The following is a 16,138-nucleotide window of genomic DNA, read 5'->3' on the forward strand; positions in this document are numbered from 1 at the left end:
CCACCTCCAACTTCATTTTAGAGAATTTGGCAGTAAGTCCAACCAGCCTCACAACCGCAGACCACGTGTAACCACGCCAGCCCAGGACCTCCACATCCGGCTTCTTCAACTGCGTTATCGTCTGAGGCCAACCACCCGTACAAATGATGAAACTGTTGTATTGCACAACCAAATAATTTTGTCAGAAACCATCTCAGTGAAGCTCATCTGCGTGTTCGTCATCCTCACCAGGGTCTTGACCTGACTGCAGTGGGCAAATGGGCAAATACTCACCTTCGATGGCCACTGGCACGTCGGCGAAGTGTGCTCTTCACGGATGAATCAAGGTTTCTACTGTATTGGGCAGATGGCAGACAGTGTGTATGGTGTTGTGTGGGCAAGCGGTTTGCTGAAGTCAACTATTTGACCGAGATAGTTTGTGTGTATGCATTGATATGTAGGCTACGTGTGCCTTTTTAAAAATGCATGTAGTTCTGTCCTTGACCTGTTCTTGTCTATTGATGTTCTGTATTATGTCATTCTGTATTATGTTTCATGTTTTGTGTGGACCCCAGGAAAAGTAGCTGCTGCTTTTGCAACAGCTAATGGGGATCCTAATAAAATACCAAACATACCAAAAAACTGATGCCACTATGGTGACGGTGGGGTTATGGTATGGGCAGGCATTAAGCTACGGACAACAAAAACAATTGCATTTTATCGATGGCAATTTGAATCCATCACCTCATGTTTCAGCATGATAATGCACAGCTCCAAGAAGCAAGGATCTGTACACATTTCATAGAAGCTGAAAATGGCCCAGTTATCCTATGACCTGCATACATACTCAGCAGACTTTTGTTTTTTTATAATCAGCAGACATGTCCCTCATTGAGCGTGTTTGGGATGATCTGGATCGATGTGTATGACAGAGTGTTCCAGTTCCCGTCAATATCCAGCAACTCCACATGGTCATTGAAGAGGAGAGGGACAACATTCCACAGGCCACAATCAACAGCCTGGTCAACTGTATGTGAAGGAGATGTGTTATGCTGCACACCAGATACTGACTGGGGGGGTTGTGACCAATAGATGCATATTTGTATTCCCAGTCATGTGAAATCCATATATTAGGACCTAATTAATGTATTACGCGGGTTGCGTTTATATTTTTGTTCAATGTATATACAGTATACACTAGATGACTGACAGAGGGCGCTGTGTTGAAGCCACCGTGCCTCCATCTTGGCTCTACTGTAAAACATATTTTGGAAGTTATATAGAAATGCATTTATTAATCTCTACAAGCTTTTTTTGTCCAGGTTTATTATATTACAGGCCTCTTAATTCATACGTTTAAATTATATTTTTATGTGAGAAAAAAAATATATACAAACCTTAAAATATACTATTTTGAGATGACTAATGTTATTTTCCCTACTACAACACAAAACTATGTAAATATATATAATTTTGTCCAGGGTTTATATGCATCATTTATCCCAAAACAAAATTTGCCTCGTCTATTCTTTGTAAATACAACCCATATTTATGCTTATTCATTTTATCTTGTGTCATTTAACTATTTGTACATTGTATATATATATATATAATATGACATTTGTAATGTCTTTACTGTTTTTAAACTTCTGCATGTGTATAATGTTTACTGTTAATTTGTTGTTTTTCACTTTATATATTCACTTTGTATGTTGTCTACCTCACTTGCTTTGGCAATGTTAACACATGTTTCCCATGCCAATAAAGCCCTTGAATTGAATTGAATTGGTGGGGAATGATGGTCGATGACATCTGGGATCAACTTCGTTACCTTGCTTGAGCAAATTCGAATCACTCACTGGTCACTCGTCATGTAATGCCTGATTATTTTCAAAATGGAAGCGCAGAAGACTGCACGTGAACTTTTCACTGAAGCAGTGAGAGCAGTCCTAGAAACGTGGCCTGTTTTACAGGTAGGTGAATATTTAATATATCAAACACTGTATATTCGAGCACAGGCTCTAATGGTGTAATTATTCAGTCGTAGATAGCAATAAGGACATTCATGGGCCGTGCTGATAGCTAGCTGTAGTTGTTGGACTGTGCTGTTTGGTTAGCTAGCTCTATAGCGACAACGTTATAAGCGTGTCAGCTTCCTAGAGATCTAATTAAGTAGTATACCGATGTTTGTAGTTACGTGTGTAACAAATAGTGTACAAACGTTGTTTTGCAGATCGCAGTTGATAATGGATTTGGAGGCGTGTACGGCCAACAGAAGGCAGATTGGATGGTGGATGTGGTCCAACAATATTTTCATGACAACGGTAACCTGACCCATGATTTCCATACATGGCCTAACGTCACCCAAATGCTTTTTGTATTATTATATACGTCGCATCTTCTTCTTTGCGTTACCACACAACTGCTAGTATGAAGCACCCGTGTCTGCTCAGTTCAGGTTACTTGTTGACATGCTGAACAGTCCCAGGCAGACTTTCAGTTCAATCTAATTGAAACTTATTTTACAGCAAACCTGCAGCCAGATGAAGTGGAGGACTACATTGCAGACCTTATGAACAATGAGTTTGATACAGTGGTGGATGATGGCAGTTTACCTCAGGTGCACATTTAGTTTTCAATTCAGACATTTAAAATGTCAACACACAATATTGGGGCAACCTGAAGGTCTGTTTCATTTTCAAGTAAGCGCATTCTTAATGTCAAAATGTCTCTAAATCAATGCTTTTTTCATTGATCAGGTGGCACAGAAGGTTAGCCAGATCTTTACACAGTGTCAACAAGGAAAGCTTGCAGAGGTCAAAGATCAGATAGTCAAACTTAACAAGAGTGCAGAACGAGCCAAGGTCACACACCAACCAAACGCTGAAGAGTGTAATGGCGATGAAACAGAGGTAAGGATTTTATTGGTATAAGATGTCAAATTGACTATTTGAATGCAAGTCAGTCGTGTCAATTCTGAAAAGGTTGTGATTGAGGCATTGTAAATCTTGTCATTGTAATCTAGTTCATGGAGTGTGAAGCAGCAACGTCAACAACCCCCCCGCGTAGATCGGCACCCAAACAGACAGATCAACCCCAGTCTCAAGAGGAAAACGATGGTTGGACGACAGTGGTGCGCAGGAAGTGACATTACTGTGGAAGTGCTGAGTGAATTGGGATTTTACTGCCTCCGTTTTGTTTTATACGTGTCTCTACGATGGTTCTGTCATATTGGGAGGACGGACATATGTTCTGATGAAAACCTGGACACGTTAACCTATACCTCGAGTTCACATTTATGCAGGTGTCAAGAGGTCACTCTTATTAGGGCATCTTCTGAGGAACTGTCACTGTTTACAGGAATTTCATTGTTTTTGGTACATGGAAATCCAGTTCAGTAGCGATTTAAATAACCATCTATAGTGTGTATATATATATATACATCACTCACCTACAATGCCGAGGCAGGCCCCCACCCCTCTGAGGGGTTGGGTTAAATGCGGAAGATATCAGTTGAACAACTGACTAGGTATCCCCTTTCCAATAGTATGTATTACTGAGTAAGGGATAGTGCTCCATTGCACTGATCCATGTTCTATTTTCATATCAAAGTGATAGAGGTCTACCTGCTACAACATGTTTATTTACAGTATAGTCGGCAGTGCTGAATATAAAACTTAAAACAGCCAACTTAAGAATGGTGAATTTATTTAATGTACTCAATTCACCATCTCTTGGCCGCATGACAGTGGCATACAGTACTCTGAATCTGGTTTAAAGATTTATTTCTGAAGAATACAGGTTGTAAGATATCTGGCCTTTCTTTCAGTCATGTTTAAACACATTTTATGTTCACAAAATAAGCATTCCACATACAGTTTGGCGACATGTATAAAACAAAGTGAAGGATTTTTTTTGTAGACTTTTTTTGTACACCTGGCATATCAAGGCACTATTTTAACAAATGTGACTCAGCACAATGAGAAGTAGATCATCCATTTTAAAACAAACTACAGATATCATATTCATCCCAACCATTTATAGAACCTGTAATGCTGCTTTAATAAATACAAAGAATCTGTAGATTTAGGTTAATGCTACTTATGTGCTCAGAGTAATGGTAACGTCAGTTTATATTAACTTTAGATAAATACTCAACGTTTCATTTAGAAAAGATCTCCATCTAGGCTGAGAATAACCACACTGACTTAGTGGTACAGTATGGACTCAGTGGTATACATTAAAGGTTAGACGCATGGTAGTTGTGTTGTGGTGGTGGACAGTAGTCTACAAGTTGAGCCAGGGGTGCTGCAAACACTGAGCGGCAGTGGCTCTCTTCTCTGGTGTGACGTCCAGCATGGTGAGGAGGAAGTCACTGAACTGGGCCGCCTGCTCCAGTGGCCACTCATACTTCTCCAACAGCACCTCAAACAGACCCCATGGCTTCAGGTTGGCTATGTGCCTCAGCTCACCTTCAGGAGGGAAAACAATACATTGTTCCAGTGAGCTAAACATTAAACCACAGAAATAGGGACATCGTCTCTCAGAACATCATTTTGGGGGCTGCCGAGTGGCGTAGCACTAAGGCACTGCATCTCAGTGCTAGAGGCGTCAATACAGACCAGGCTGTATCACAACCGGATGTGATTGGGATTCCCATAGGGTGGCGCACAATTGGGTTAGGGTTTAACTTCATTGTAAATAAGATTTTTTTCTTTAACTGCCCCGAACTTGCCGAGTTAAATAATAACTCCTATTAGGCACCATACAGATGTGCTAGTCATTTTGAGGATATTTCTGTCGACATCTGTTCTAGGAACACTGAAGGAAAATATATTGTGGTACTCTAAGCAGATGAGTAATACGAGACAGGACATGTTACAGTACTACAATTCACATCTAAATCAGTCTGATATTTCTTGTTGACACGTTGCTCAACGAGGCATTTTTCTCTTGAACCACAGACTATTCTGTGACATAGCTTTTACATACAGTACAAAACCATTACGGATACATTGACTTTTTTTGCACCTATTTTACTGCCAGACTTACCTCGCCTGTCAAAGTATTCTCGTGAATATCTCCCAGACAGAGCAAAAGGGGGCGGAATGGCTCCCATTAACTCAATGATGTGTGCAATGTGATCTGAGAGAACAAAAGAGAGCATTAAGTCCCTGTTAAATTCTCATTAAAATAACTCACTATGTAACAATTTACAAATGAATGGCTTCCTGTTCTGTGTGGAATCAGAAATTGTCTAGCTCGAACAGCTTATTTACATACAAAACCTCTTTGTGGACCCCCAGTTCAGGTATTTCACAATTTTGTTGTAGTCCTGAACAAGCTCACCTGATTCACCTCGTAAGGGCTTTTTGATAAGTTGCCTATTGGAATCAGGTGTGCTAGCCCTGGAATAGATCAAATCCCTGGAATGGCTGGCATCCCCGGTTAAGAGGTTTGAGAACCACAGGCCGAGACGAGTACAGATCCCTCAAACTCAACTGTGGACCTCGAAGTCAGTTCCACTGCATTGTTCCCATCTAAAATCAGGGATTGATGTAGACCTGGGACACCAGGTGGGTGCAACTAGTCATCAGAGATGCTCTCTTGTTTTGAAAGAAAAAAAGTCATTTTGTCCATTAAAATAACATCAGAAAGTTTAATTAAATAGTACCATCAAAACACCAGTCTCAACGTCAGTGAAGTGGCGACTCCTGGATGCTGGCTTCTTAGCAGAGTGGCAAAGAAAGTCATCTCTCAGACTGGCCAATAAAAAGAAAAAAATATGGGTGAAAGAACAGACACTGGACAGACTAAATCTGCCTAGAAGGCCAGCATCCCGGAGTCACCTCTTCACTGTTGACGTTGAGACTGGTGTTTTGAGAGTACTATTTAATGAAGCTATCAGTTGAGGACTTGTGAGACGTCTGTTTCTCAAACTAGACACTAATGTACTGGTCCTCTTGCTCAGTTGTGCACCGGGGCCTCCCATTCCTCTTTCTATTCTGGTTAGAGACAGTTTCTTGGCAATTTCTAGCATGGAATAGCCTTCATAGAATAGCCTTAATTTCTCAGTACAAGAATAGGCTGACTAGTTTCAGATACTCAACTAGTCTAAAGGCCTGTTTTGTTGCTTCTTTAATCAGAACAGTTTTCAGCTGTGCTAATAATTGCAAAAGGGTTTTCTAATGATCAATTCACCTTTTAAAAATTATAAACTTGGATTAGCTAACAACATGCCATTGGAATATGAGTGATGGTTGCTGATAAATGTAGATATTCCATTTAAAAAAATCAGCATTAACATTTACAACATTAACGTCTACATTGTATTTCTGATCAATTTGATGTTATTTTAAAATGGACAAATATGTTGACCCCAAACTTAAAAAAAAAAAAAAAAATATGGGGTATTGGAAATGTAGACAATTACATTGATGGAAGCAACAATCTGCAAAATTAAAGCTGATCCACCCTTTTATTATTATTTGAATACCCCTGGTACAGACCTTCATCTCTAGTGTAGTCCTCTCCTGAGTGGGGCTCGAACAGGTAGTCCCCTGTAGCCAACTCAAACGCCTGCAACAAAAATGTCACGTTGATCAAAAATACAATCCACAGAAGGGCAACGTTACAGTGGGAGATCTCAGACGAAACAGGACACATACATAGGATGATGTGAAGAAGGTGGTGGTTTGAGTGGTCCGTCACGGTTTCCTAGCTTACCATGCAGGCTACGCTCCAGATGTCTGCTGGAGTGCCGTATTCTGCCCCTATCAACACCTCCAGGGCACGGTACTGACGTGTCTGGATGTCTTCTGTGAAGTGTTTGTGCTGGGGAAGTAGGGGGGGCTGATTAACACCATGCTGTTCTGTACCATCTCCACACATCACAAGAGAACAGCTCCAAGTCCAGGTTATCATGAGAACCAAAACATACAGAGCTTTCCCTTCCCGCTGAAAACAGTCACTTACCACCCAACAGGCATTTCCCAGGTCTGCTATCTTGATGCGTATTTTGTCAGCATTCTGTGGTTCCAGGGGATTGACCAGGAAATCTGCTGCGCTGAACACTAGAGTGACACAGACATACAATTTAGCTCATAATCACAACAACCTCACCATCTAAATACAGAGAACAGTAAGGCAACTGCATGCTGGTGCCAGATATACAACAGAAGTGACAGACAGGATCACAGACGAGAGAGATGCCTGTGAGATACTGACTGCTGGGGGACAGTCCGGAGCGTTGGCTGTCTCTCCCGGTGGAGTAGCCTGACAGGGTAGACAGTGCTGACTCAGACGTGGCTGACAGTATGGAGCCAGCAGACATCCCAGAGCCAGGGCTGCAGAAACGCATGGGGTTGTGGCCGTTCCAACCCTCCTCGATCCACAACGAGCCAGACTCCGGGTTGGCCTTGGTGTTAGCCGTGGACGAGACGTGGGTGTAGCAGTTCCCGTTTTCATTCCCCTTCACCACAGAGGAGTCTGGCAGAAGAAATGGTATCAACAACATATGGATTTAAAACAGAAACTCAACCAGGAAATACAGCTGCTACCAAATCACCGTTATGAAGGGATTGGCATTGCAGTGTCACTAGTAGAGGTGAACCACTCACTGTTGGCATTCCTCTCTGGGTCCCCAGCGTCGTCGTCCTGTCCGCAGGGGGTGCGTAGAGGGTTGGAAGGGTCTGGTGGAGAAGTCCCGTCCAGATCCTCCATCTTCTGAAGGTCCACCAGTCTCTCCTCCAGCAGACGCTGCTGCCGCTTGGCCTTCCTCTTCAGCTTCTTCTTCTTGTTCTTGGTCACCTTGCCGTTCTAGACACACAGATGGACATAGAGACAGATACAGGGTTAGGCCAGGACATCTGGAGCTTTCCCAATCATGATGCCAGCCTGACTGACCATGTGATGCTCCCTGACACGGTTGACTCCAGGGCACAGGACCAGAGGGTCCAACACAGAGTACATGCCCGGCAGAAAAATAGCAGAGTGTGCAGAAAGGAAGTACCAAACTGAGAAATATTAAATGTTAGCCCGTCTTCAGTCTCTCTCACACAACGAGTCTTCCTCAGACAGGTGAGCTTTAATACGTTGTAGTAATATTATGGAGTTCAGATGGCGTTAATAACTGTATCTACAATGGGGCTCAATTACATTTCACATGATTACTTTTGATTCTAATCCTCATTTCCATGGCAGAATCACTGCCCTACAACAAACAGAGTTTTGATTGCAAGTAAAACTTGTGGGCACGTAGGAAGCAGACTAAACATGATCCCGCCGCAACCTCTCTATATCCTGCTAGCTATTCTGAGCTCCAGCATGTTACCGTTGACAGTTCTCCAGTAGGTCTCTTACAGAAAGTCCATCCCATTTGACAGTATCCCTCAAAGCTGACCTGGTGAACTCACGCGCCCACGGCTGTCTGAACAGGCTTTGGCTCAGTGGGTTAGCTAGCTTTGCGGTGATCTGCTGAGGCAGCTAACGTGAGCCACGCCTGGAATTTGAGGAAGGGCCAACTGTACCACAAGGGATCAGATGGCATTCTGTTTTCCAACTGAATAACAGTGCTACGGCTTTAAACTTCCCCCAGCCATGGCCGGGGGAGGGCAACAGCACACGCTCCAGTTCAAAAGTCCTTGAGGTTGTTTATACCACTGCATATACTGTGGTATAAATTCAGTCACCAAGACCCCGTTCCCTCTCCTGTTTTACATGTCGTTTAGAAAGCCAACTACTGTTTTGACATGCAGAGACAGATGATACACTACCTGAGTAGGAGACGAACCACTAAAGACACACACACACCAACCATCACAACGCCAGAAAATCATCGTTAGGCAACATGATCACATCACACAAAAGCTGAGGTGAGTTATGATCAATGTTAAAGCACTGTTCACCAAAAGTTATTTTTTATTTTTTTTGCAAGACTATCCCTTCTGTGGCAGGCAGGCAGGACTTCAGTCTGAACATACCTGGTTCTCCCTTGGGGCGGTGCTAACTGCCATCAGAAAACGAGGTAAAAAAGGAAGGGAGGGACAGTAAACCGTAATGACCACAAAAACAAACACACAAGAAAAACAGGACAAAGTTAGAAACCAAATAGAGACAGAAGAAATGACGATGAGCAGATTTGATAGCAGAAAGTATGCCAAAGAGAGAAGAGACAGACGCATAGGAAACATCTAAACATGCAAGTAACAAATCACCACAGATTTACATCGACAGTTTTGGCTAAATTTGAGAGAGCAAAGGCTTTTGATGGAGTCAAAGTGAATATAGATAGTTGTCTGTATGTGTACAGCAGGGGTTTCAAACACCAGAAGACCACACTGACATTTTCTATATTTCCTTGCCATCAAAATTCCTCTGTGCATTATGAAGAGACTATATGTAGACCCATTATCATTTCTACAGTTTCTATTTGGTTTTAACCAGTAAAATGGTCATCCACACCCCTGGTGTACAGTATAACGTTCACATTACTGTTAAGTCAGTAATTTGTCAAGTCCAATTAAAATGTTAACAATTACAGCACACATACAGACACACATGAAGCACTCACAAGATGACCATATGCTATAACCCCTCAGAACAAGTTTGACTAGTAACAAAACGTATGTTTAAGTTGAAAGTCTAGATGTTTTCATCATAATGAACTAGCTCCAGCTCACCTGAGGAGCCCGAGGGAGGAGGGGCTCCTGACTGCTGCCACACAGTGGCCTCTGCAGCCAGCCGTCTGACGTACACCTCATCTACATCCAGCAGGATGTTCTCCGGCTTGATGTCGGTGTGGATGATCTTACATTTGGTGTGCAGGTAGTCCAGGCCCTGCAGAACCTGTGGAGGGCAAGACATGGAGTATGTATAGGGGTGGTTGAAATGGATACTTGGAACTGGCCGGGTTTCTAGTAAAGCATTACTGACTACTGGATCATTAACATAACTGCTAGCAATGGTAATATCTAATACGTTGATCATATTTTCCAGGTTAACTGGCTGTTTTCTAAACGCTGCACCTGTGAAACCGGCTTGATATGCTATAAAACACAGGAGAAAGTGCTGTGGTATTTCTTACCAGTCGGAGAATGCTCTTCACATAGAATAGACGCCGTGTCAAACCTGCTTGATGTGCTATAAACAAAAGGGGAAAGAGCTGTGGTATACCACTGTACCTGTCGGAGAATGCTCTTCACACAGACTAGAGGAAGACCCATGTAGTTGGACTTGATGATCCACTTCAGCAGCTGGTGACCCAGAACCTCCAGCACCATACACACATCTGACACACCAGTTAAGGAAGCGGATTCACTCAAACTTACACATGAAAGATCCCTTTAATACGCAGACCAAAATCATATTTATTTACCATGCCTGCATTTTTATATATCTGAAAGTAGTGTGTAAAAAAAACCTGGACAAATTAAAAGCCACCTAATGACCTAGTCATGATTCCTTGTCACAGCCCCTGTGACCAAAACACAGGTATTGTGTCCGTGTGAATGGTTCTGCTTTTTTGCAGGTAAATTCATAAATTCAACACTTCCATTGTTTAACACCTCCTTAATTTGAACTGCAAACAGCCCCCATGGTTTAGAAGGGGCTGTTTGAAAGGGGGTCATATAAACATGGCCTTATATTCTTTTTTTACAGGTAACATACCACATCTTCTGTCTGAAATGGGTGAAGGAAAACAGGGAAAATAGTAGTCCAGGCAAGTAGGAGGAGAGGAATAAGATGTGCAAGGTCCACCAAACCCAGTCGATTACAGGGTCCACCAAACCCAGTCGATTACAGGGTCCACCAAACCCAGTCGATTACAGGGTCCACCAAACCCAGTCGATTACAGGGTCCACCAAACCCAGTTGCAGCCGGGAAGCAGCAGAAAGGATACGCACGCCATTGACCCCGGATATCTTAAAGTCATCAATAAGCTGTACAATGGTCTCTCGTTTGGGGTCTGTAGGGTCACTGTCTCGCACCTTAAGCCACAAAATAAGCGCAGAAAAGTTACTTCAATTCAGAAACAGTGCGATCTATCCGTATATGCTAGAGATGTTTGTTAGAATGTACTAGACCGGAGTCTCCCAACACTCCCCGGAGTGTTGGGCTAGCTTAGGCATGTACACAGTACAATGATTATGACATCAATCAATTTCAACAAACAACTATGCCATTTGCTTTTGAGGATGCCCTTGGGCTTGTAGCCATTAATGAATGATGTCTGTGGGTGTGCTGTCTGTCTGAGGGTGAATAAATAGGAATGCACTCACACATCTGAGCAGTTTAATCTCATCCAGCGCCGTCTCTGTGTAATGCAGAGCACTCTTCACCACTTTCAGTGCCACAAAGCGCTTCCTCCTACACACAAACACAATCATGTCATGACTCAAACTGAAGAAAAAAAGAAAAGAAAAAAAGCCAATAATGAAAACTTAACCATTCAGCACCGAATTAAACAAGATAGGAATGAAAAACATTAAAACAGGATAAATATCATTAGGCTTCTCGTTTGTGTATTACTGGTATAGTTTAACAGATGCACTCGAAAATCAGTCACTTACTGCAGGTCCCAGCATAGCCATACAGTAGAGAAGTGACCCCAACCAAGCTTTCTGACTACGTGATATCGGCCATTGAACAAGTCTCCAATCTTCACTGGGTAGTACCCACCTGAAATATACATAGACTTTCACTCGCACAGGCTAATTAGCATTATTGCATCATCCTCGTTGATAAATTATATTTTGAGGTTGACATTCTGCATCTACAATATCATAAGTATTATTACAAAATCCATGTGGTGACTACATTCATTACATAACCACCAACACAAGTAATTCCACTCCCTGCTGATTTTTCAAATAGAATGACCTTGACCCTCACTTTCCTAATCTGCCACACTATTGCATCGATCCATTAGACAATTATATAGCCTACCTTTGCAGTAATCCGATGGGTCCTCCTGCTCCTCATCATCTGATCCGAGCAGCTCTGTTGGTGGAGGGGTGAAGTCAGGTGGGGGTGGGCTGAGAGCCTGCGGAGAGGTGGTCTGAGATGAGGAGGTCAGTGGTTTAGGTGGAGTAGAGAACGGAATTGGAGGGATCCCTAGTGAGGGTGCTATGGGAGAGGACAGTACAGGGGTGGACAGTACAGGGGTGGATAGTACGGGGGTGGATAGTACGGGGGTGGTCAGAGTGTCAGAGGAGGGAGTTAGTGGTATAGGAAGTGGCCTGGTGGTTAAAGCAGAAGGACGTAAGAGATGGGGAGGGCTCTGGGAGAGGTTGAGTGGGGCAGGGGGTTGGAGGTCCGGGGGCCTCTGGGACAGGTTGAGTGGGGCAGGGGGTTGGAGGTCCGGGGGCCTCTGGGACAGGTTGAGTGGGGCAGGGGGTTGGAGGTCCGGGGGTTGGCGGTCCGGGGGCCTCTGGGACAGGTTGATTGGGGCAGGGGGTTGGAGGTCCGGGGGCCTCTGGGACAGGTTGAGGGGAGGGGTGGGAGAGGTTTTTGGTGGAGTCGCAGGCCTGTGTATTGTAAGGATGCGACACAACTCATCTGCGGTGGGAATCTGGGACCTGAAACAAAAACACAGAACATCCTGATGAAACAACCATCTCAATATGGTTTCCGTTTGCCTTTAGGAAGGTGGTGACGATGCCTTTGCCTAAACAATAACAACCAGCAAAATATCCCTTTATCTGAAAAAAAAAATAGACTAATTATATAAGTTATATTTAACTAGTTATCTAAAAGACTGACTTGACATTCAGCAATGTAAATACTGTGATTCTCTTGTAAACAGAAGCATGCGTGCGCTTCAACACAGGCAATGAGGGGTTTGTGTTTTATTATGAGTGAGACGTGCGTCACATTAAATTAAAGTGGAGTGCTGACTGTGGCCCGTCTCCAAAATTCATTGGGGGGATTATGCAATTACCAAGGGATAATGATTGTCCAAGTAGTGCACCCCTTATATCTACATTTGTACGGTCCCCACACGTATTTGTAACAGCAGTGAAATGGGTATTGTTAAGGTTTGCCAGGGTTAAACTGAAATAGGCACAGAGCAGGAAAGGGGGAGGCATGAGTCAATGTGCTTATCTGGAGAGGTGAGTCGCTCCACCGCCCCCATGTATTTATAGCACAGACATAACTACTAGCTAGACAGAACCAGCTGCAAGAACTGATACATGCTGGTAGCCGACGCATAGGCAGGGAATGGGAATAACGTTAGAGTAGCCAACGTTGCTCACCCAATATCCAAACTGGGGAGGTTGTCACCGGATCCTTTTCGATGTTTCTTTCCTTTCTTCTTATGCTTCTTACTGTGGGTGCTATGCGGGTTGTTATTACCGCTGGACACTGCTGGCGATCAGGGAATATATCATTAACTACCATATATCCACAAGGCTAACGTTACGGCTATCATAGAGCTCCCTTGTAGTATCTGCAGTACTCAATCGCATGGACAATCCGCTAGGGTTAGTGCAATACGGGATCCTTGGGACGTCCCTAACCGTAACCCCCTACCGCAACCCTTACATAACCCTAACTAACCTAAAACCTTGATTTCACCATTCAATGGGGTGACTTAGGTACGTCCAAGGGATCCAGAGTTGCAAGGAGCAATCAGCTAGCGCTAACTGGAAATATTACATTTCCATTTGCAAATTGGACTAACGTTACTTACCAGCTGCGGATTTATTTGTGTGTGAAATCTGAATACATATCGTTGACGTGTAAAACTTAGTAACAAATATTGGAACGAAAACACATTGCCACTGGAAATATTTTTAACATATTAGCTAGCTCGTTAGCTAGCTCGTTTAGCTAGCAAGGAGTGTCTGTGCTAGCTGGTTAGCTTGCGTGCGCCAGACAGCTGGCTGGCTAACGTTAGCTAGGCTTTTTTTATTATACAATGACAGAAACATACAAATCAATTCTAACTCAACGATGAGATAAATTAGTAGTCATGCGACCATCTTTATCATTTACATTGTGTTAAACGGTAGATACAAACATAATATTTGGCATGTTTTAAAACTCTCACCGTTCATTGATATCATCAGTGCAGCTGTCACCGCGCACACTGCTGGCAGGCTGCATTTAGGTTCGCGCCTGCGCTGTAGTTATATGAGCACAAGAGCTTTGGGAACAGTGGTGGGGTCAGCTGAGCGGTGGTAGGGCCATGGAACAGTGGTCACTGGCCAGGGGGATATGGGTATGGCAAGTCATTTAAACGTAATCTGTCAAATCTACCCTGGTCAATTGTCATTTCGATTAACCTGGCATGTATCTACCATCCAGGCTGTATCACAGTGCAGCAGGTAGCCTAGTGGTTTGAGCGTTGGTCCAGTAACCGAAAGGTTGCTGGATCAAATTAAAAATATGTTGTCCCTGAACAAGCAGTTAACCCACTGTTCCTTGGTAGGCCGTTAATGCAAACACGAATTTGTTCTTAACTGAGGTACCTAGTTAAATAAAGGTTCAATTTAAAATCACAACCGGCTGTAATTGGGCCATGTTTGGCCGGTGTAGGCCTTCATTGTAAATAATAGTTTGTTCTTAACTGAAAGAATGTTATTGAAGAATATAACTTAAATATAAATACATCCCTAATGAGATTTAGTATAACATCTGTGGCCTATTCCATTGTTTTTGTTGGTAACAAAACAATGTATAGTATAGTGATTTTGCATGGACTGTAAATCTTTGCATTCATAGCTCCATCAATGAATTTAATATGCAATGATGGTGGTTACATTTCCCCAGCCCCACCCCTCAGCTTTGGCTATACCAATCCAAGTGGATGGGCTGTGGTGTGGAAGACCAGTATAGTTACCAATAGATTGAGGCTTCCTGGTTGCTTGTGCCAACTCATGGCTTGTTTATCATGGTTATGCTGAAATAATAGCTTGGCCCAACGTTGTTTGTTTTTCGATGTAGGATTGTACTGAGTAATGGTGATGTTTGGCTGGACAGAGGTTTAGCATAAGAACGTTGAATGTGATACATTTGGGGGAAATGTAATATAAATGTCATATACTGGAAGGGGTTGGCACGGGTCAGATTGTCTGTCTCTGCCGCACTGACTCCTGTCTGTGTCTACAACCCTGTTGTGGCAAGGACAGGAGTATGAGGAGCTACAGAAAGAGGGGGAATGTGGGAGGAGGGACACATTTTGATAGACATTGGAAAGGGAGGAGAAATAGGGGACAAAAATAAGAGACGTAAGAACATGGTGAACATTCTGGCTTGGGTTTCTGGGATTGTGCGCAATTAGGTGGTTGACTCATCAAATACAAATGGAGGCAAGGAAACAATAGAGGATAGGAGGAAAGTAGACAGTGAGGGGAGGGAGGGTTGAGAAGAGGGAGGGAGATGAGGTGAGAGGAAAGATTGGGAAGACTACAGTTGTGGTTTACTGCATGTTCTTGTCAGACAGTCAAATTTAGGTTTGTTGTCTCGTGTCTCTCCAGTGTTTACTCTGGTAAGTCACTTCAGGACAAGCATCTGTCTGTTTGAGTGTTTACTGTAAAAAGAACAACACCTCTGTCTGCTCCCAAATGGACCTTTTGGACTGGAGGTCTGGATGTGCTGGGATTGTGACCCACTATGACGTTATAGGACTAGTCGTTAATGCACGCACACACACACAGGCACACACAAACAAAAATCACACAAAAACACTCTTGTGCACATACACTCAGTCACTCATTCACTCACTCAGTCTGTCACTCAGTCAGTCACTCACTCACACTAAATATGGGCATGTAGTGGCTGTGTTGGTATTTGACCTGGGACTCCTCTAGAATATCATATAGGGTTTATATTCACATCATTTGATATTTCTGTAAATTCACACCTTGTAACTCTGCATAGTTGTTGTCTGTGATATACAGTGTGGGAGGAATATACACACATTGTAAAGATGCTTGTGTGTGTTGCTGAGGTTATAACAGATGACGTCTGAGCAAGTGCTTGGCAATGACATATACACATAGCTGATATATATACAGGGTGTGTGTGTGTGTGTGTGTGTGTGTGTGTGTGTGTGTGTGTGTGTGTGTGTGTGTGTGTGTGTGTGTGTGTGTGTGTGTGTGTGTGTGTGTGTGTGTGTGTGTGTGTGTGTGTGTGTGTGTGTGTATTTACTATG

The 16,138-nt window shown here is 43.2% G+C and overlaps 2 protein-coding genes across 4 annotated transcripts; one reads left to right on the forward strand and one right to left on the reverse strand.

The window, feature by feature from the left end:
• The first annotated feature begins 1,786 nt into the window (after window positions 1-1,786).
• Window positions 1,787-3,889, forward strand: tsr2 (TSR2 ribosome maturation factor). The gene is made up of 5 exons (XM_035794637.2): window positions 1,787-1,952; window positions 2,213-2,303; window positions 2,508-2,599; window positions 2,739-2,891; window positions 3,005-3,889. Exons 1-5 carry the CDS (start codon window positions 1,875-1,877, stop codon window positions 3,125-3,127), a joined length of 537 nt encoding a protein of 178 aa, XP_035650530.1. The 5' UTR covers window positions 1,787-1,874; the 3' UTR covers window positions 3,128-3,889.
• Window positions 3,748-14,176, reverse strand: srpk3 (SRSF protein kinase 3). Of its 3 annotated transcripts, none has more exons than XM_052481790.1 (16): window positions 14,033-14,149; window positions 13,236-13,344; window positions 11,926-12,557; window positions 11,550-11,658; window positions 11,259-11,346; window positions 10,880-10,967; window positions 10,161-10,267; window positions 9,660-9,825; window positions 8,961-8,986; window positions 7,599-7,797; window positions 7,207-7,467; window positions 6,955-7,052; window positions 6,706-6,813; window positions 6,489-6,558; window positions 5,032-5,124; window positions 3,748-4,451 (listed from the first exon to the last, which is right to left on the reverse strand). In XM_052481790.1, the coding sequence occupies exons 1-16, from the start codon at window positions 14,046-14,048 to the stop codon at window positions 4,267-4,269; spliced, it is 2,355 nt and encodes a 784-aa protein (XP_052337750.1). In that variant the 5' UTR covers window positions 14,049-14,149; the 3' UTR covers window positions 3,748-4,266. The 3 variants fall into 3 exon arrangements, with proteins under 3 accessions (XP_052337750.1, XP_035650521.2, XP_052337751.1); XM_035794628.2 differs by having other exon boundaries at window positions 13,236-13,347; window positions 14,033-14,100; XM_052481791.1 differs by lacking the exon at window positions 13,236-13,344 and having other exon boundaries at window positions 14,033-14,176.
• Window positions 14,177-16,138: the final 1,962 nt, after the last annotated feature.

Source organism: Oncorhynchus keta, chromosome 27 (genome assembly GCF_023373465.1).
Source record: "Oncorhynchus keta strain PuntledgeMale-10-30-2019 chromosome 27, Oket_V2, whole genome shotgun sequence".
Classification (NCBI taxonomy): domain Eukaryota; kingdom Metazoa; phylum Chordata; class Actinopteri; order Salmoniformes; family Salmonidae; genus Oncorhynchus; species Oncorhynchus keta.

Excerpts from the sequence above, each read along its gene's own strand:
- tsr2 (XM_035794637.2), top strand. The coding sequence starts at position 1,875 with ATGGAAGCGCAGAAGACTGCACGTGAACTTTTCACTGAAGCAGTGAGA. Across the intron at positions 1,953-2,212 it reads AAACGTGGCCTGTTTTACAG|ATCGCAGTTGATAATGGATT; the intron begins GTAGGTGAATAT and ends GTTGTTTTGCAG. Across the intron at positions 2,600-2,738 it reads ATGATGGCAGTTTACCTCAG|GTGGCACAGAAGGTTAGCCA; the intron begins GTGCACATTTAG and ends TTCATTGATCAG.
- srpk3 (XM_035794628.2), bottom strand. Across the intron at positions 10,268-10,879 it reads ATCCGGGGTCAATGGCGTGC|ATGTGTGTATGGTGCTGGAG; the intron begins GTATCCTTTCTG and ends CTGGTGTGTCAG. Across the intron at positions 7,053-7,206 it reads CTCCGGACTGTCCCCCAGCA|TGTTCAGCGCAGCAGATTTC; the intron begins GTCAGTATCTCA and ends GTGTCACTCTAG.